General features: G+C 42.3%; 1 protein-coding gene and 1 long non-coding RNA gene across 19 annotated transcripts in view; one reads left to right on the top strand and one right to left on the bottom strand.

Moving 5' to 3' along the window:
- The window catches only part of PCGF5 (polycomb group ring finger 5), a 65,090-nt gene that overhangs the window by 31,736 nt on the left and 16,319 nt on the right, over positions 1–17,035 (top strand). For 12 of the 18 annotated variants that reach the window (XR_013543974.1, XR_012085528.2, XR_012085527.2 and 9 more), the window contains exons 1-5: positions 10,908–11,044; positions 11,638–11,965; positions 12,847–12,943; positions 14,291–14,346; positions 14,451–14,510. Coding sequence is in view for 10 of the 18 variants with exons in the window: in XM_072995294.2 (XP_072851395.1) it covers positions 11,854–11,965; positions 12,847–12,943; positions 14,291–14,346; positions 14,451–14,510 (325 nt within the window). In the remaining 8 variants the exon portion in view is untranslated. Of the gene's footprint in view, positions 1–10,743; positions 10,854–10,907; positions 11,045–11,637; positions 11,966–12,846; positions 12,944–14,290; positions 14,347–14,450; positions 14,511–17,035 lie in introns of those variants that run through there. The other 6 variants (XM_078391333.1, XM_020803194.3, XM_078391335.1 and 3 more) reach the window with 4 other exon arrangements.
- LOC140705918 (uncharacterized) lies at positions 758–8,250 on the bottom strand. The gene is made up of 3 exons (XR_013543979.1): positions 8,122–8,250; positions 1,781–1,855; positions 758–861 (listed from the first exon to the last, which is right to left on the bottom strand). It is a non-coding gene; the product is annotated as an uncharacterized LOC140705918 (long non-coding RNA).

Genomic DNA, 17,035 nt, shown 5'->3' with positions numbered 1-17,035 from the left:
GTCCGACTCTTCGTGACCCCATGGACCAGAGCACTCCAGGCCCTCCTATCTTCCACTGCTTCCTGTAGTTGTGTCAATTTCATGTTGGTTACTTCGCAGACACTGTCCAGCCATCTCATCCTCTCTCGTCCCCTTCTCCTCTTGCCGTCACACTTTCCTAACATCAAGGTCTTTTCCAAGGAGTCTTCTCTTCTCATGAGATGGCCAAAGTACTGGAGCCTCAGCTTCAGGATCTGTCCTTCCAGTGAGCACTCAGGGTTGATTTCCTTTAGAATTGATAGGTTTGTTCTCCTTGCAGTCCATGGGGACTCTCAAGAGCCTCCTCCAGCACCACAATTCAAAGGCATCAGTTCTTCGGCGGTCTGCTTTCTTTATGGTCCAGCTCTCACTTCCATACATCACGACAGGAAAAACCATAGCTTTGACTATTCGGACTTTTGTTGGCAAGGTGATGTCTCTGCTTTTTAAGATGCTGTTGAGGTTTGTCATCGCTTTCCTCCCATCGCTTTCCTACACTTGTAGCCCAATCACTATGATTTGTTTCTAAATATTCAAAAGATGTATTGTATGTATTTTATGAGTACAAACAGTAAAAAAAAAACAAAACATGAAGATGGAAAAAATATAGAGCTCTGACCTCCTTCCTTCCTTCCTTCCTTCCTTCCTTCCTTCCTTCCTTCCTTCCTTCCTTCCTTCCTTCCTTCCTTCCTTCCTCATGCAGAACTGTTGCAATTTACTCTAATTTATTCAGTGAAAATGTCTGTTGAAGGCAGAAGGAAATTCCTCTGTAGTAGCTTTACCACCCCAGTGGGAAGAGTATCTGATTGCTGCTGTGTCAATCACATTTGCCACCCATCCTATCTGGAATGCAGGATAGCACAGCGAAAAAAGAAAAAGTATAAGTGCTACAAAAATAAAATACATCAGCAGCAAATTATGAGGGTGTTGTTTAGGTCCTGTTATTAATGCTAATGACATCTACTCCACTCAAATCCAGCATGAGAGACTCAAGACATTGATGCCTCATTTACACACACAGGCACTCAATTTATTGGATTCCAAAGTGCACAGTAATGCAAAATGAGATCTACAGCTGCCTAAAAGAAAAGAAATTATCCAATGCACAAACATATCCTACTGAAAAAGTAGAGCAATGCAAATAGAAATCTGTAGCACCTTAACAACTCTTTCTCATCCTACCAAGATGCAAAATGGCTGATAACAAGGGAATTTGGCTGGTTGATCTAAGCCCTCCCTAGCATTTCATGATTGAGATTTCCAGGAGAGAATGGGTTTTTCATTGGTGCTTGAGATGTCAATCTCCTTTTGCTTTAAGCTACACAGCTCTGTTAAAGCATTTCTTGCTCTACCAAGAGATTTTTTTAAACCAGCTTTTTAAATTGAAGCATACTGTATAATCAATATTTGATGCCTTAGAGAGAGCCCTGATTTAATTCATACCCCACTTCCTTACTTCACTTGGCGTCAGTTTGGAAACTGACAAATATTCCCAGTTTGTTTTGGAGTCCAAATAATATCTGAGCCCAAAGTACATCCCTAATCAACATCTCTATTTATATGTATATGAATACATATATGTACTTATTCAAAACAAAACAAATTTAAGGATGCAAAAAGGAAGAGAGAAGCCAGAAAGCAAGGATGCAACTTCTTGACAGCCCAACAGGCCCTGGATAGATGAACCTGCCCCTACTGTTTCCATATCTTATAGGCTCATACTGAACTACATCTTCATTAACATGCTATTGCACAGTCTTACCACTTTTCTTTTTCCCACCAAGTGGTGAATCTGATGGAGATGGTCATCTTCAAAATGAAGGACAAACTATCATATCTATATGCACATTATATAAAGAGAGAGAGAGAGTATATAATAGCAAGACTCCTTTATTTTTCCATTTTATAGTAAGCATAACAGGAACCACTTAGTGGTCTGTGGAACAATTAATTCATGAGAAATTATTTTTGACATAAATAGATATTAAGGCTTAAATACATTGAAATATGAAGGCTAGGTTCTTAGTATGTTGCATGATTTTTTAATTTTTTTATTTCTTGGTATTTTAATGAAACATTTCAGTGTCATATAGCTCTAGTATTACAAATATCAATCATTTAATAATAATTATATGCCAACCAGACAATTCCACCTTGTGGCAATCCTCTTAGGGTTTTCTGGGAATAAAGTACACAGAAATAGTTTACCAGTTCCTGCTTCATTTGGTGCTCTGGGACCATGCATCATGCCTGTTACATACAGCACTGATGGTACCTGTCTGTCATGGGTTTGGAGGGAAAGTTCCATCCTATGGGGAGTGGAAGGCGGGACATCAGGGGGAGGAGCTGTACTGTATAAATATTTGGGAGCTGATGTGAAGAAGCTGGAGTGGGAGTCTGTGTGTCAGACTGAGTACAACTGTGTGTCAGTTAGTACATACCTGATAGGTTCAGGTTTCTTTATAGGTAGCCAGAACTGATAGGTTCAGGGTCTGTGCTTTACTTTAAAGGGTTCTGTGGGAACCAAACTGTTATATGTATATGTTTGGGACTTTGCCACGTTACAGTATCTTATTTACGTGATCTTTTTATTTACCCTGTTTGTTATTTAAATAAACCTTGTTCTTTTGTTTGTTAAAATCCATTCCTGGTCTGTGTGACTCCTTATAGGGAATGGTTGGTGGCAGCTTAGTTAAAGGGTGGTATACTCCAGTAGGTCTGGGGTTGTCACATTGATTGGTGTCCAGCGTGTGGGATACGACTGGTCCAGTTGTCCAGTGGTCCAGCAAAGCCTTGGCAAGTGTGCCCAGAGCAAGGGGGGTCTAGTCAGGGACAATCTGAGGGCGCGTAGGTAATCTTCTAGGCTTACCTCACGGGGAGGTGCGCTAGTGGAAGAACGTGCACACTCAGATTGGGGACTAGATTAGGGAGCTCTGAGGCAACCCGTTTTGGCGGGAAAGGGCTGAGGCAAAGCTGTGTGAAGTAACAGTGATCTAGCCGGTCTGCTGAGAGGCCTAGCAGAGGGGGTGGATTCTGCCTGGCAACAGTTGCAAGGTAGTGCTGAAGGAACAGCAGCAATCTATAGAAGGCTGTTTCTGAGGCAAAAAGGAAAAAAGTCGTCGCTTTATTTTGAGGCTTGACTTTTGAAGGCAGCCTGTTCTGGGGGGGGGGATTATGCCCTTGACTCGAAGCCAAATGGCAGAAATGGGTGAAGTGAGGGAACCACAGGTAGACCAAGGTTCTGAGGAGGAATTTGGCTCAGTGCAGGATGAGAGCACGGGAGAACAGAACCCAGAACTCAGAAAAATGCTCCTAGCCCAACAGCATGAACTGAGGGTGAGGGAAATGGAGGAAAGATTAGAGAGAGAAAGAATGCAGGAAAGGGAGAGGGAGAGAGAGAAAATTGCTCTGGAAAAAGAAAGGATGGCATTTGAGTTAAGAAAATTGGAAATGATGAATCAGAACAATAATAACAATAGAGATTCTGAGGTGGGCCAATTGTCCAAAACTGACTTGAAGAAATTCCCTGTGTACCACAAGGGAGATTGCCCTGAGGTGTTCTTTTCCCTCGTGGAAAGAGCGTTTGTGGACTTCTCAGTAAGGGAAACTGAGAAGATGACCATTATGCGATCTTTAATCAGTGGCAGCCTGGCAGAAGTCTATGCAGAGATGCCAGTGGAACTGTTGAAAGACTTCGCGGAGTTTAAAAAACTGGTGTTTGCCAGACATGGGATAAATGAGGAACAGCTGAGGCAAAGATTCAGGTCACTCACAAAGAAACCAGAGCAGACTTTTACCCAAGTGGGGGCCCAACTGGTGAGGCTGCTAGAGAAATGGCTGTCTCAGGAGGGGACAGAGACCTACCAGCAGCTCAAAGACCTGATAGCGCTGGAAGAGTTTTATTCAATCCTGCATGGGGAACTGAAGTTCCAGGTGAGGGAGAGGAAACCGAAATCTGTGACAGAGGCGGCAGAGATCGCAGATTTTATTTACCAAATAAGAAAGCCCTTAGGTGCTGAGGGGAAATCTGTAGGTAAACCCAAAGAAACCTACAGCAAGTACTCTCAGGGACCAGGGAAAAACCAGCAAGGGGGAGGGGCCCATGTTGAAGGGAAGCCCTCAGACATGAAACCACCAAGACCTCAGATTTTGGAGGGAAAACCAAAACCAGATGAGAAAGACTCCAAGTACAGCAGAAAATGTTATTTCTGTCAAGGAAAGGGCCATCTAATCTCAGAGTGTGAGAAATTAAAGCAGCTAAAGGGAAATTTGCCTCATGATTTGAGTGGAACCAAGCCAAAAGCTGTGTTCTGTGTCCAGACAGAGCAAAGCTCCTTGCCATTGAGGGAGCCTGTTACCATGGCTACTCAATCTGGAACAGTTACATCTGCTGATCAGGCTGGGGAAAATGGTCCTCTTGTAGAGGTCAAGCGCTGCTTACTAGTGAGGACAGATTCACAATTGTTTGAGACCGCAGGGGTGGACGTAGGAATACTTGACCATCAGTATAGGGGACTAAGGGATACTTGTTCCCAGGTGACCCTGTGCCATCCAGACATTATTCCTAGGGAGTATATAATCCCAAATGAGAGCATGAAGGTGGCAGGGATTGAGGGACAGGTGATCTCACTGCCAGTAGCTGAGGTACCTGTGAGCTTTCAAGGCTGGAGGGGAGTTTGGCGGCTAGCGATTTCATCGACTCTGCCAGCAGCCGTGCTCGTGGGAAATGACCTGGCTGAACATGTGAAACGGGTGCTAGTGATTACACGCTCACAAGCTACCACGGGGACAGTTCAGGGGGGTACTGAAGAGCCCGAGACGGAAGCAGGTGGGGAAAGTTCCGAAGCTGTGGTGGAAACCTTAACCACAGACAGCAAATTTGGCCAAGAGCAAAAGGCAGACGCCACTCTCCAAAAGTGTTTTGAACAGGTGACAGACACCCAGCTAACACCTGAAACCATAGCGAGATTTCGTGAGAAAAAGGGAATTTTATATATAGAGACTCTGATGAATATCTCAAAAGGGGGAGATGGGATCAGAAGTCAGCTAGTGGTACCTGAAAAGTATCGCCCTATGATCTTACAAAGGGGGCACTCTGACATGTTTGCTGTGCACTTAGGGGTGAACAAAACACAGCAGAGAATCACACAAAATTTTTACTGGCCTGAAATAGGGAAGCAGATCAAGGAGTTCTGTAAACAATGTGATGTGTGTCAGAGGCAGGGGAATAACCGTGACAGGACCAAAGCGAAGTTGTGCCCTTTGCCTGTGATTGACACCCCGTTCAAATGTATAGGAGTGGATATTGTGGGACCTTTGCCCAAGGCCACAAAGAGGGGGAACAGGTTCATTCTCACCATTGTGGACCATGCCACGAGGTACCCCGAAGCCATTCCCTTGACTAACATTGAAACTAACACAGTGGCAGATGCCTTGGTGGGGTATATGTCCAGGATGGGATTTGCCTCAGAAATAATCACAGATTTGGGCACATCGTTTACATCGAAGCTCATGAAACGGTTATGGCAAATCTGTGGAATTAAACACAAGGAAACCACTGCCTATCACCCCGAAAGTAATGGGTTAACGGAGAAGTTCAATGGGACTCTGATGCGCATGATTAGGGCTTACTTGGCAGAGAATCCAAACAATTGGGACCAGAAGCTGCAATCCCTTTTGTTTGCTTATCGATCAGTGCCACAAGCCAGTACCGGGTTCAGTCCGTTTGAACTTTTGTTTGGGAGAAGGGTGAAAGGTCCACTTGATTTAATCAAACAAAATTGGGAGCAGATCACCCAGGATGACCCACAAGATGTTGTGACGTACATAGACACTTTAATGAATGACCTAAAGAGAAACCTAGAGCTAGCAGCAGAGAACCTGCAAGCTCAGAAGGTCAGACAGAAAACCTGGTATGTCCAGAAAGCCAGGGAGAGGCACTTTAACCCAGGGGAGGAAGTGCTTTGGCCTAGGCCCTGCAAAGAGAACAAACTGAAGCTGGGTAGCCCAGAAATAAAATACTTGGGTCACATGGTAGGGGGAGGAGTGATAAAACCCCTAGAGGCCAAGATAGAAGCTGTTCGTGATTGGCCCAGACCCAACACCAAGAAAAAAGTCAAATCATTTCTTGGGTTGGTGGGCTACTACAGAAAGTTCATCCCGAGGTTTAGCGAGATGGCGACTCCGCTGACCGATCTGACGCGGAAGAAGACTGATGACCGCATCCCATGGACCAGCAACTGTGAGGAGGCGTTCCGGAGGTTGAAGGAGGCGCTCATCAATTATCCAGTGCTGCGTGCTCCAGACTTCGACCGGGAGTTCATCATCTACACCGATGCGTCTAACAGCGGGGTAGGAGCAGTTCTTTGCCAGGAGGATGAAAATGGTGACCAGCATCCAGTGTCCTACCTGAGTAGGAAACTCCAGAAAGGTGAGAGACATTTGGCAACCGTGGAAAAGGAGTGCCTGGCCATAGTATACGCGATCCAGAAGGCCAAACCTTACATCTGGGGAAGACATTTTATTCTGTGCACTGACCACTCACCACTGCAGTGGTTAAAGACAATGAAAACCCACAATAGTAAACTTATGAGGTGGGCTTTAAACCTGCAAGATTTTGACTTTGAAGTGAAGGTGGTCAGAGGGTCAATGAACTGTGTTGCTGACGCCTTGTCAAGAAGAACCGAAGAATGAAGACGGCGAAGAAACCATGGACTATGTATATTTTGGTGACCAAAAGTTAAATGTACTTGTTTATTAAACATGCTTGGTTTGTATTAATAAAGGTGACTTAATGTATTGTAAATGTTAATGTTTAAATGCCTAATTGATATGTTTAACCTAGAGTGTAAGTATGGGATTGTATGTTATTGTATAACTGTTTTTGTGTGTTTTGATCCTGGTTGTTTTTTGGAGAAAAGCACTTTAGCTTTCCCCCTGCAAAACAACTTATAAAGAGGGGAGGTGTTACATACAGCACTGATGGTACCTGTCTGTCATGGGTTTGGAGGGAAAGTTCCATCCTATGGGGAGTGGAAGGCGGGACATCAGGGGGAGGAGCTGTACTGAATATATATTTGGGAGCTGATGTGAAGAAGCTGGAGTGGGAGTCTGTGTGTCAGACTGAGTACAACTGTGTGTCAGTTAGTACATACCTGATAGGTTCAGGTTTCTTTATAGGTAGCCAGAACTGATAGGTTCAGGGTCTGTGCTTTACTTTAAAGGGTTCTGTGGGAACCAAACTGTTATATGTATATGTTTGGGACTTTGCCACGTTACAGTATCTTATTTACTTGATCTTTTTATTTACCCTGTTTGTTATTTAAATAAACCTTGTTCTTTTGTTTGTTAAAATCCATTCCTGGTCTGTGTGACTCCTTATAGGGAATGGTTGGTGGCAGCTTAGTTAAAGGGTGGTATACTCCAGTAGGTCTGGGGTTGTCACAATGCCCAAATTGCCACAGGTGTCAGGTCACATAATCCCATTAGCCACATGTGCTTCTGGTAATCTCAGTTGTCCTCTCTCAGGAGATTCAAACTCCCAGTCACTGACAGTCTTACCCACCGAGCTATACCAGCTCAGCAATACGTATAGCTATTTAAAATGTACCTGAATTGCTAAGAAAAGACTTGAATTAAGGAATTCAAATTGTGGTTCTTTTAATATTGTCATTAAATGCAAATATACAGGGACCCTCAAATTGTTCCTTGCTTGTAAAACCTGCTAGTTCAGAATAACTCCAAGTTCAAAATTTAAAAGGTTAGAAGTAGTAATGGTTTGGTATAGAAATGTACTCAGACACTATCAGTGTAAAAGTTTGGAGAGAAGATGGATGGCCACCCTAATTTATTGCCAAAAAACCTGTGGCACCTTAAACACTAACTTATCTTATTTGCAAGTAACTTTCATGAGATACATAGAGTGTTGTCCTAGCTGTTAAAAACATTATAGACATGCTTGGGTAGGTGAGAGGGTGAAGGAATTGACTGCAATGATCACTACCTTAACAATGGATTGCCATTAAAAATACTAGTTGAGTGACAATGCACATTCTTGTATTGATGAGCTAATTAACAAATGGAGTGTGACAGAAAACCCTTTACCTGTATTCAAGCCACAGGAAGTAGAGATGAACCTTGAAGTTCTTCTGTAGAAGGATGTCCATAGTAGGATCAAAGACAAGAATTCCCTGGCAAACTTCCCTGGGTCCCTTTGTTGGGAGAAAGGTGGCCTATATATAAAATAAACAAATAAAATAAACTTAAATGTTTCTCCACTGTTTTGACTATAGTTATTTCTGGGGTTAGAGTTGTGTTAATTCATTTGTGTATACCTTGCTCCTTCTTTCAAATGCAAAATGCTGTGAGGCATTCCTGACCAATAATGGCATATTTATTTATTTATTTATTTTATTTATTTAATTTATATGCCGCCCACTCTACCCAGAAGTCTCTGGGCGGCTTACAATAATTAAAATTCAATACAATAAAATGACTAAAATACAATTAAAATTTCCATCATCAGGACCCACAGTTGTTATTTCAATTAAAAGCCTTCTGGAACAGGAAGGTTTTGACCTGGCGCCGAAATGTCATCAACGTTGGTGCCAGACGAATTTCAGTTGGGAGGGCGTTCCATAGTCTGGGGGCAGCTGCCGAGAAGGCCCTTTGTCTACAAGCCATCCCTCTTACCTCTTTGAGGGATGGCTCTTTCAGAAGGGCCCCCTGGCTAGATCTTAACTGCCAGGTAGGCTCATATGGAAGGAGGCGGTCCTTCAAGTATCCAGGGCCCAAGCCGTTTAGGGCTTTATATGTCAAAACAAACACTTTGAATTGGGCCCGGGCAGCAACTGGTAACTCGTGGCGCAGTGGTTAAAACGCTGTACTGCAGCTAAAACTGTGCTCACGACCTGGGGTTCAAATCCCAGGTAGCCGGCTCAAGGTTGACTCAGCCTTCCATCCTTCCGAGGTTGGTAAAATGAGTACCCAGCTTGCTGGGGGGGGCAATGTGTAGCCTGTATAATTAAAAATTGTAAACCGCCCGGAGAGTGCTTGTAGCACTATGGGGCGGTATATAAGTCCAATAAATAAATAAATAAATAAATAAATACAATGTAAATTGAACAGAATCGGCTTGATGTGATCTCTAGCGGCTCCACCACTCACCAGCCGCGCAGCTCGATTCTGGACCAGTTGCAGTCGCCGGACCATTTTCAAAGGCAGCCCCACGTAGAGCGCATTGCAATAATCTATACGAGATGTTACCGGTGCGTGTGTAACTGTCATGAGACTCCGCTCGTCCAGGTAGGGCCGTAGCTGGTATAATTTCCGCAGCTGAAGGAAGGCGCCTCTGGCCACCGAGTCCACCTGGGCTTCCAAAGTTAGACTGGGGTCCAGGAGCACCCCCAGGCTGCGGACCCTGTCCCTTAGGGGGAGTGTAACCCCATTCAGGGCAGGGAAATGGCCCTCCAACCTGTCCGGCGAAGCACCCACTAACAGCACTTCCGTCTTGTCTGGATTGAGTTTCAATTTATTAACCCTCATCCAGTCCATTATCAGGTCCAGACACGAGTTCAGCACAGAAACCGCCTCACCTGGATTGGTGGAAAACGAGAGGTAGAGCTGAGTATCGTCAGCATATTGCTGACTCCTCAGCCCAAACCTCCTGATGACCTCTCCCAGCGGTTTCATGTAGATGTTGAACAGCATGGGGGACAGTATTGTCACAAGGAAGGACAAAAAATGTTTATGAAATCTGAATGTTGCAGATGACAATTATTAGAAAACATAAGAGTGATGCTCACCTGCCACAGTTGATACTGATTGATAAAATAGATATGGCACCTGGACTTGATACCTGAATGTATTGTCAATTATCTGCAGCCCATCCTGAACAGCACCATCTCCTCTCACATGACTTGGGCAATAGGGCTTTACTTGCTGATAGGAAGAGTTGGAGTCAGTTGGAGTTCAGTTTAAAAATCAGCAACAGACCTCACTTATAGAAGCAGATAGAAATCAGTGAATCCTTTTGCAATGTGATTGAGAACTATAAGACCAGGGTCTCATTTTAAAAAAAAAAACGAGTGGGGAACAGAATGAGAAATGCCAGGCTTCAGGACTGCTGGAAACCCTTTTCTGGAGTCTCTCCTGACTTAATTATAGTTTTAGAAGAGGTAGCCTTGTTAGTCTGTGCAAGTGTATCAGGCAAAATCCAAAGAAACAAAACAAAACAAAACAAGACAAAAACATGTGGCACCTTAAAGACTATTATATTTTAATGTGAGCTTTCATGGACTGGTCCACTTCATCATAATGTTTCACCTAGCATTTCATTTTTTCCATAAGTCTGATGAAGTGGACTGGTCCAGGAAAGCTCACATTAAAATATAATGGCTAGTCTTTAAAGTGCGACATATTTTTCTTTTTGTTTTGTTTCTTTGGATTTCCCCTGACCTAGAAACCCATCCCTCCTCTTCACCCATCAGATGAAGGCTAGAGATCAATAACCAAACTTTCTGTCACAGACAGTAGACTATGCGCACTCTGGTTCATAACCCAGGCGCCTCACCAATAATGCCTTTGGGCTCCTCAGCCACGGGCGTTCATGGACCATCTGCCGTCCACAGGACGGGTGGATTTTGCCTTATCGGGGCAGAAGGCACAGAACTCCCTACACGTGCTCTCTCTCTCGCTCTCTCTCTCTCTCTCTCTCACACACACACACACACACACACACACACACAGAGAGAGAGAGAGAGAGAGAGAGAGAGAGAGAGGCTTAGCTCGAGGGAGCGCGGGCTGAAAGGGCTGAAACTACAAACCGGCCCGCCAAGGTTGGTAGGCAAGAACACTCGGTTTGGGGCCGTCCCGTCCGAGTAGCTTCCGACGGAGCCGAGAGGCGGGGGAAGGGAAGGGAAGGAGGGACGCGGCGCGGGCACGGAGTGAAAGGGAGGCCGTGCCTCCTCTTTCCCTTTCTTTTTCGCCGGCGGTGGCGGTGGCGGCGGAGGCCAGTAAGCGACGGCAGGTAGGAGGGGGTGGTGGTGGTGGTGGCGAGGGACTGGGGGGGGGGGAGAAGAGAGTGCGGCGCCTGAGGGGGCGATGGGGGGGGGGAGAGAAATGGTCTCGGTCGCAGCCCTGAAACGGTGCCACCACATGAGCCTGTGAATTGCCCTTTGGCGCGGAGAGAGCAGGGTTCTTCCCAGGAGGAGAGGTTATGAGGGAAAAAGAAGGGGACAGCCAGCGAGCGCCCCAGCAAGCCGCCGCTCTCTGCCAGCGTCCCATTTGTGAAGCTCTCTTTCGCACAGGCTGCTGCAGGTGAAAAGGGGGCTTCCTTCCTAAACGCAGCGCCCCCTTCCTCGCCCCAGCTTGTCGTCTTCTTCGAGGAGAGGCACCTACCTAATGCGCTCGTTTCTTTCTCAGCATTTCTTTCTCGAGCTCCTTTTAGCCCAAACTCTGGCTGCTCCAGTTACCTATCTACCTTCTTTCAAGCAGTGGACATAAAGACATTCCTTCTTCCTGCCAAAATGCACTGCACCTTTCGTTTTTGTTGTGACACCATCTCTTTGGTCACATTTCATATTCTAGGTTTCATTTTGTGTGTGTGTGTGTGTGTTCCAGGGCTCAAAGATGTCTAACTTTAAAAAGAAGCAGAGGTTAGGAATCCTCACCCTATAAGCACCCCTGGGATCTCTGATCAGATGCCTGGAGAGGTCCCGCTGCACAGAGCAGGTCACCGGTTCCTGTGATCCTGTCGTCATCATCATCATCATCATTGCCTTCCAGACTCACAGCTGGGGTCCAAAACCCTTCTATTGCCACAGTTTTGTGCCACGAATGGCTACCCAGAGGAAGCACTGTGTAAAAGATTTCAATCCCTACATTACTTGCTGTATCTGTAAAGGATATCTTATCAAACCAACTACAGTAACTGAGTGCCTCCATACTTGTAAGTAGGATTTTGTGAGTCATCTGTCTTTGTAACAAAATGCTGTTTGCTCCAATTAATGCTAATAGTTTATAACTTTGGGATTAAGGCACATGGCTTATGGATCATTGTAATAGTATTTATATATTTCAGATATTCAAAGTGCATCGTATACAGGAAAAAATGACATTCTTTTATATAGTTATTTGAAAAAAAGTTTCATTTATTTAGGGCTTTGTTATCAGCAAATATGTCATGGATTGTAAGCCCTGAATACTTTTTTTTTAATTAAATGCACTAGATTTTTTCATCTTTTACTTCCTGGATTTGCCAGGAAATTGACATTTCAATAAAGTTGTAGGACTGCAGAAATTTGTCCCGAAGACAAAATGGCATAGAGTAGGGCTGATAGGTAAATCTTGGTCAAGTTCAGTTTTCCTAGGTTGGTTATTTTAGTAAATGTTTTGGCAAAAAGACTGCCTTGTGGATTTTTCACTTTTAAGGTGGTGGGTGTTCTCTTCTAGTTTCTTCAGTTTACCTAGAAAAATTTTAGCTTTGTAGTTGAAAAAAAGACACTGTAAGGCAGATTTACATGTACTAAGCAGATTTGTCTCAGTTGAAAAGTTGTAAATATAATGGTCTAGACAGAGGTTAATAATATGCTTTTACTTCTGAGTTTGGGATACATATGTATGCAGGCACATCTGCCATATATACCTGTTTCTTGCCTGACTCTGAAAAGTATGCTTTGTATCTCACAAATCAATTTGACAGTCTTCATATGGGTTGAAAGTTTGTGAAAGGCTGTTTCATTAGTTATGCTCTTTTAGATGGCAGTATTTAGCAGTCATTCTTCTGATTTACATTTTTGCCTAAAATGCATTTCTCCTCTGATTTTGCAGTTTGTAAGAGTTGCATTGTACAGCACTTTGAAGACAGCAATGACTGTCCCAGATGTGGCAATCAAGTCCATGAGACCAATCCATTAGAAATGTTACGGTAAGGAAATATTACATGCATATTGTTTCAGCAAAAAACAATATATCATAGCTTATTTGAAAGAGGTAAGAAAAAAATATAGCAGTAAAATATGAGAGTTTAGAAGCTGTCTTTAAACTTATATTGACAGGATCACTGAAATTTTTAGATAAAATAAAACCACACAATTTAAAATTGTTCTTCATTACTATTATTAGTCCAATTCTGCTGGTCAATTATTGCTAAAATAGGAATGTCATGTGCATTTAAATTGTAATCAGTTATGTACTGCTTGGGAATGTTCCCTAGTTTCATTTTAAATATTTCTAAAGGCATCTCTCCAACTAAATTAGAAGACCTTCCTCTTCCTGACTATCTGAGATACCACCCCATAGTTCCTTGCAATTACAATGAAAAGTAATTTCCATAATACAGTATATAATCATATTTTTTCACATCACCTGCCTTTCGACTCCTTTGCTCCTAAGAGATGAAAAAAATCCCTACCTTTCCCCAAAATTCTTGTGTTGTATAGATTTCACTTCCGTGGTGCTTGTCTGTTTATTTTCTTCTTGAAAACTAAAATATTGCCAAGTGCACCATCACCAGTGTGCATATGTGACCTTTAAAAATAAATAGAGATCTTAACAGTGCATGGGAATTAGATACGTGAAGGAAGATGGGAGGGAGAGGACATAGCTAGTTGGTATATAGTAGAAGAACGTTCTGTAGATGTCTTAAAGCTGTACCCTGTTCTAGCTTGCCTGCCACCTTTCAGGTGTGAGGTAACCCACTCAACCAACCTTCCATTCTTTCCCTGATGTTGTTAAATGTCAGATCTGCCCAGAATAAAGCCCTGCTTATTCACAAACAAATTCTGGATGAAAGGGGCAGTATCCTGAAGTGGCCTATTTACTAAGCCACTTCATGATACAGTATTGACAAATTGAGAGGGGAAGGGCTTGCTTTGGATCAGTTCTAATGATCACACACACTGGAACCGATCTAAACTAAAGCAATCCTACCCACACCAGAAAAGTAGAAGACCCTTGACAGGGGGCGGAAAGGTCCAAGTAAGATTACTCAGGGGGTGGGGCCGTCTGGTGCACTTTAGCAAAAAATATTATCTGACTGCCATCTTTGAGAGTGCACCAGCAGCACTCCAGACAGCAGTTTAAATAACCCATGTGGTCAGTCTGTATTCATTACTGTAAAATGTAAATGTTCTTAAATATTTATTGTACTGTTTTTGTTAGCATCTACAGCACTACATGTCTATAATGTTTCTTAATAACTAGCTTAAAATAAATAAATTCATCTTAAGTCTTTCAGCTTCTTAAAAAAACCATCTAATATTGTCTGTCCTAGGTTGGATAACACATTAGAGGAAATTATATTTAAGTTGGTTCCAGGACTTCGAGAAAGTAAGTCTCCCTACCCACACCACAACTCGATTGCTGTCATCCCCGCCCCCATCATCCTGTTGTGATATTCTGGATTATTGATCTGCCTTTATGTTGCAATCTAGAGGAACTGTACCGTGAGACTGAATTCTGGAAGAAAAACAAACCTCAAGAAAATGGCGATGGTAATTATTTTGTGGTAATGTAACAGTGCTTTAATAAGGTCCAGTGTATTTTTGGGTAAAGTCAAATATTTTATATTACCACCCAACACTCACAAAAAGCATATGCATGTCTAGCAATTGTGTTTTTCACTTTGTTGTTATGTATTGTCAAGTTGCCTCTGACATATTGCCACCCTAGGAATGAGTGATCTCCAAAATGTCCGGTCCTCAACAGCCCAGCTCGGCTGTTGTAAAATCAAGCCTGGGGTTTCCTTGATGTTGATGTTGTCCCTTGGAGTCGGTTATGGTATATAACTTAGATATTCCGAGCTATTTGTTTTCAGCATAGCTTACATTAAAATGCAGTATTTATAGAAACCGTTGTCTCAACCAGAAGTTCAGTACAGTACTGGCTTGTCTACAGTTTTGAAGCCATTGGATACATTTATATATTGCTTTTCCTCCAGTGAGTTCAAGGCAGTATACATGGCTGTCCTCCTCTCCACCAAATCCTCAGAAAAAACTCATAAGGATTAATCACTATTGTGTCAGTATAAGTAATAGTCCCAAAATCACTCAGTGAGTTTCATAGCTCCATTAAGACTTGAACCTGGATTTGCAAGTCCAAATCCAATAATCTACTAGACTGTTTTGATTGTCTTTATATATTGAAAGATACCCAGTTTGCCTGTGTTTTTGTACAGCAAAATTTTGTTCTTAAAGTAAAATATATGTCTTACATGAGTTATCCTTGTTCACTTGGGATATTACATATGTGCAGGTATCTGAAAGCATTTGACAGTTCAAATTGATTAACTGCATGGATTTTTATGTGGCTGTCCATTGAATAGAATCAGGGAGAATGCTAGTATTTTGTTTACAAAATCAGTAAGACACTGAACAATACACATAGATTACAAATTCTAATGTCTTCCAAATGTATCCTGCACAGGAATCACCTTTGTGAAGGTAAATGTAAGCAAAGTAAGGAGATATTGGTTAGCAGAGATACTTATGACACTATGACACAGAGTAAAACCAACAACTTAAGTCTATTTACATATATTCATAGATAACAGACATTCCTCTGGCAGCATAACATGACATGAAGCAACACACAGCATAGGAAAAAGTGATCTTACAGCAGATAAAGACATTCATTTTACACATGATTTATATACAGTTCTGTGACCAATCAGAAAATACATTACTTCATTTTCTGTTACACAAAGTTTCATCACGTACACAGCTGTACAACATTAAGTCTTAATCCTTGATACCCACACCTGAATACAATCAGTACAGTGAGTCAGGTAAAATCAGCCATTTTACATTTAACTATACAATATTAATATTTAATACATGTTCATATCAAAATCTCAAACCTTGCTGATGTGATTACATGTCTAGACATTTGGAGGCAAACATGCACAATTGTAATGACATGCCTATACCATATTCCCTCCCCCATATGCCCTGAGAAGAGTTAACCTAAATCCTTAAATAAATATTTGAAATAATTATAATCTAATGATAGGAAAAATATGGCCTAATGCTATTGCTTTCCTGCCCAAAACTGGTTCTGTGCAGAAACCTTAAATTTTTTGTACCTGAAACCAGTGATTAGAAGAGTATTACATAATTAAATTAGTGCTTTGTTTAGCTTGGCTCCAATTGGCCTTAATTTGCACCATGACTCCTTATATAGAACTCTATTACTGAAAGTTGATTATGAACAGGGAAGCACAGATTAATATCATGAATTTATAAGGTTAAGGTAATGTGTGTGTTATCTACCTCTTCCACTTATTCTTTCATTTTTTTAATGTAAAGTTGTCTGAAGGACTATCTGGATAATATTTTCAGAAATTTGCAAAATTTAAGTGCCTAGAGATTTCAGTATCCTTGATGGGGGAAGTGCTTGGAATAAGTTGAGATGTTTTTGCTGTTGCTAGAGCAAGTTTCTTGAAACCAACTTCAGTAAGTTGTCATCATTAAGGCTATTTTTACTGTGCAACATATGCAAATATGATAAAATACACAAACCATAGGAGTCACAAAATCCAGTTGTGGGGGTGTTAGATAAAATTTGGATTGCCTAGGAGCAGAATTCTAAAGAAAAAATACGCTGGTGAACAGATTATAGTATGCAAAGGCACTAAAACCTGTTTTCATGGCCTATTTTCCTGAGATAAAAAGAAACAGGTTTCTATACCAACTCTCCCTCTCATTGGACTCCAGTTTTGTCCTCTCTGCGATCTTCTGGCTCCCTTTCGGAACAGCCTGCTCAGTTTAATTTGGGCACTATTCAGATGAAATTGTGTTCAACAGATCATATGAACTAGAACAAAAATGTGAGGGCTGTTTATTAAAAGGGAGTACCACCAAGAACTAGATGAGCACCACCTTCCTGAATAAACAGCCATCTTTCAGTGGTACTTTCATCTTAAATCGACTGTGTTGCAGCTTGTTTGACCTTCTCTAGTTCATTACCAGTCTTGGTCATTTCTCCATCTCACCTGAGTATGAAAAAAAAATAAAGCTAG

The sequence above is a fragment of the Pogona vitticeps genome, chromosome 3, assembly GCF_051106095.1.
Source record: "Pogona vitticeps strain Pit_001003342236 chromosome 3, PviZW2.1, whole genome shotgun sequence".
Taxonomy (NCBI): Eukaryota; Metazoa; Chordata; class Lepidosauria; order Squamata; family Agamidae; genus Pogona; species Pogona vitticeps.
This window is presented reverse-complemented; position numbering and strand designations above follow the sequence as displayed.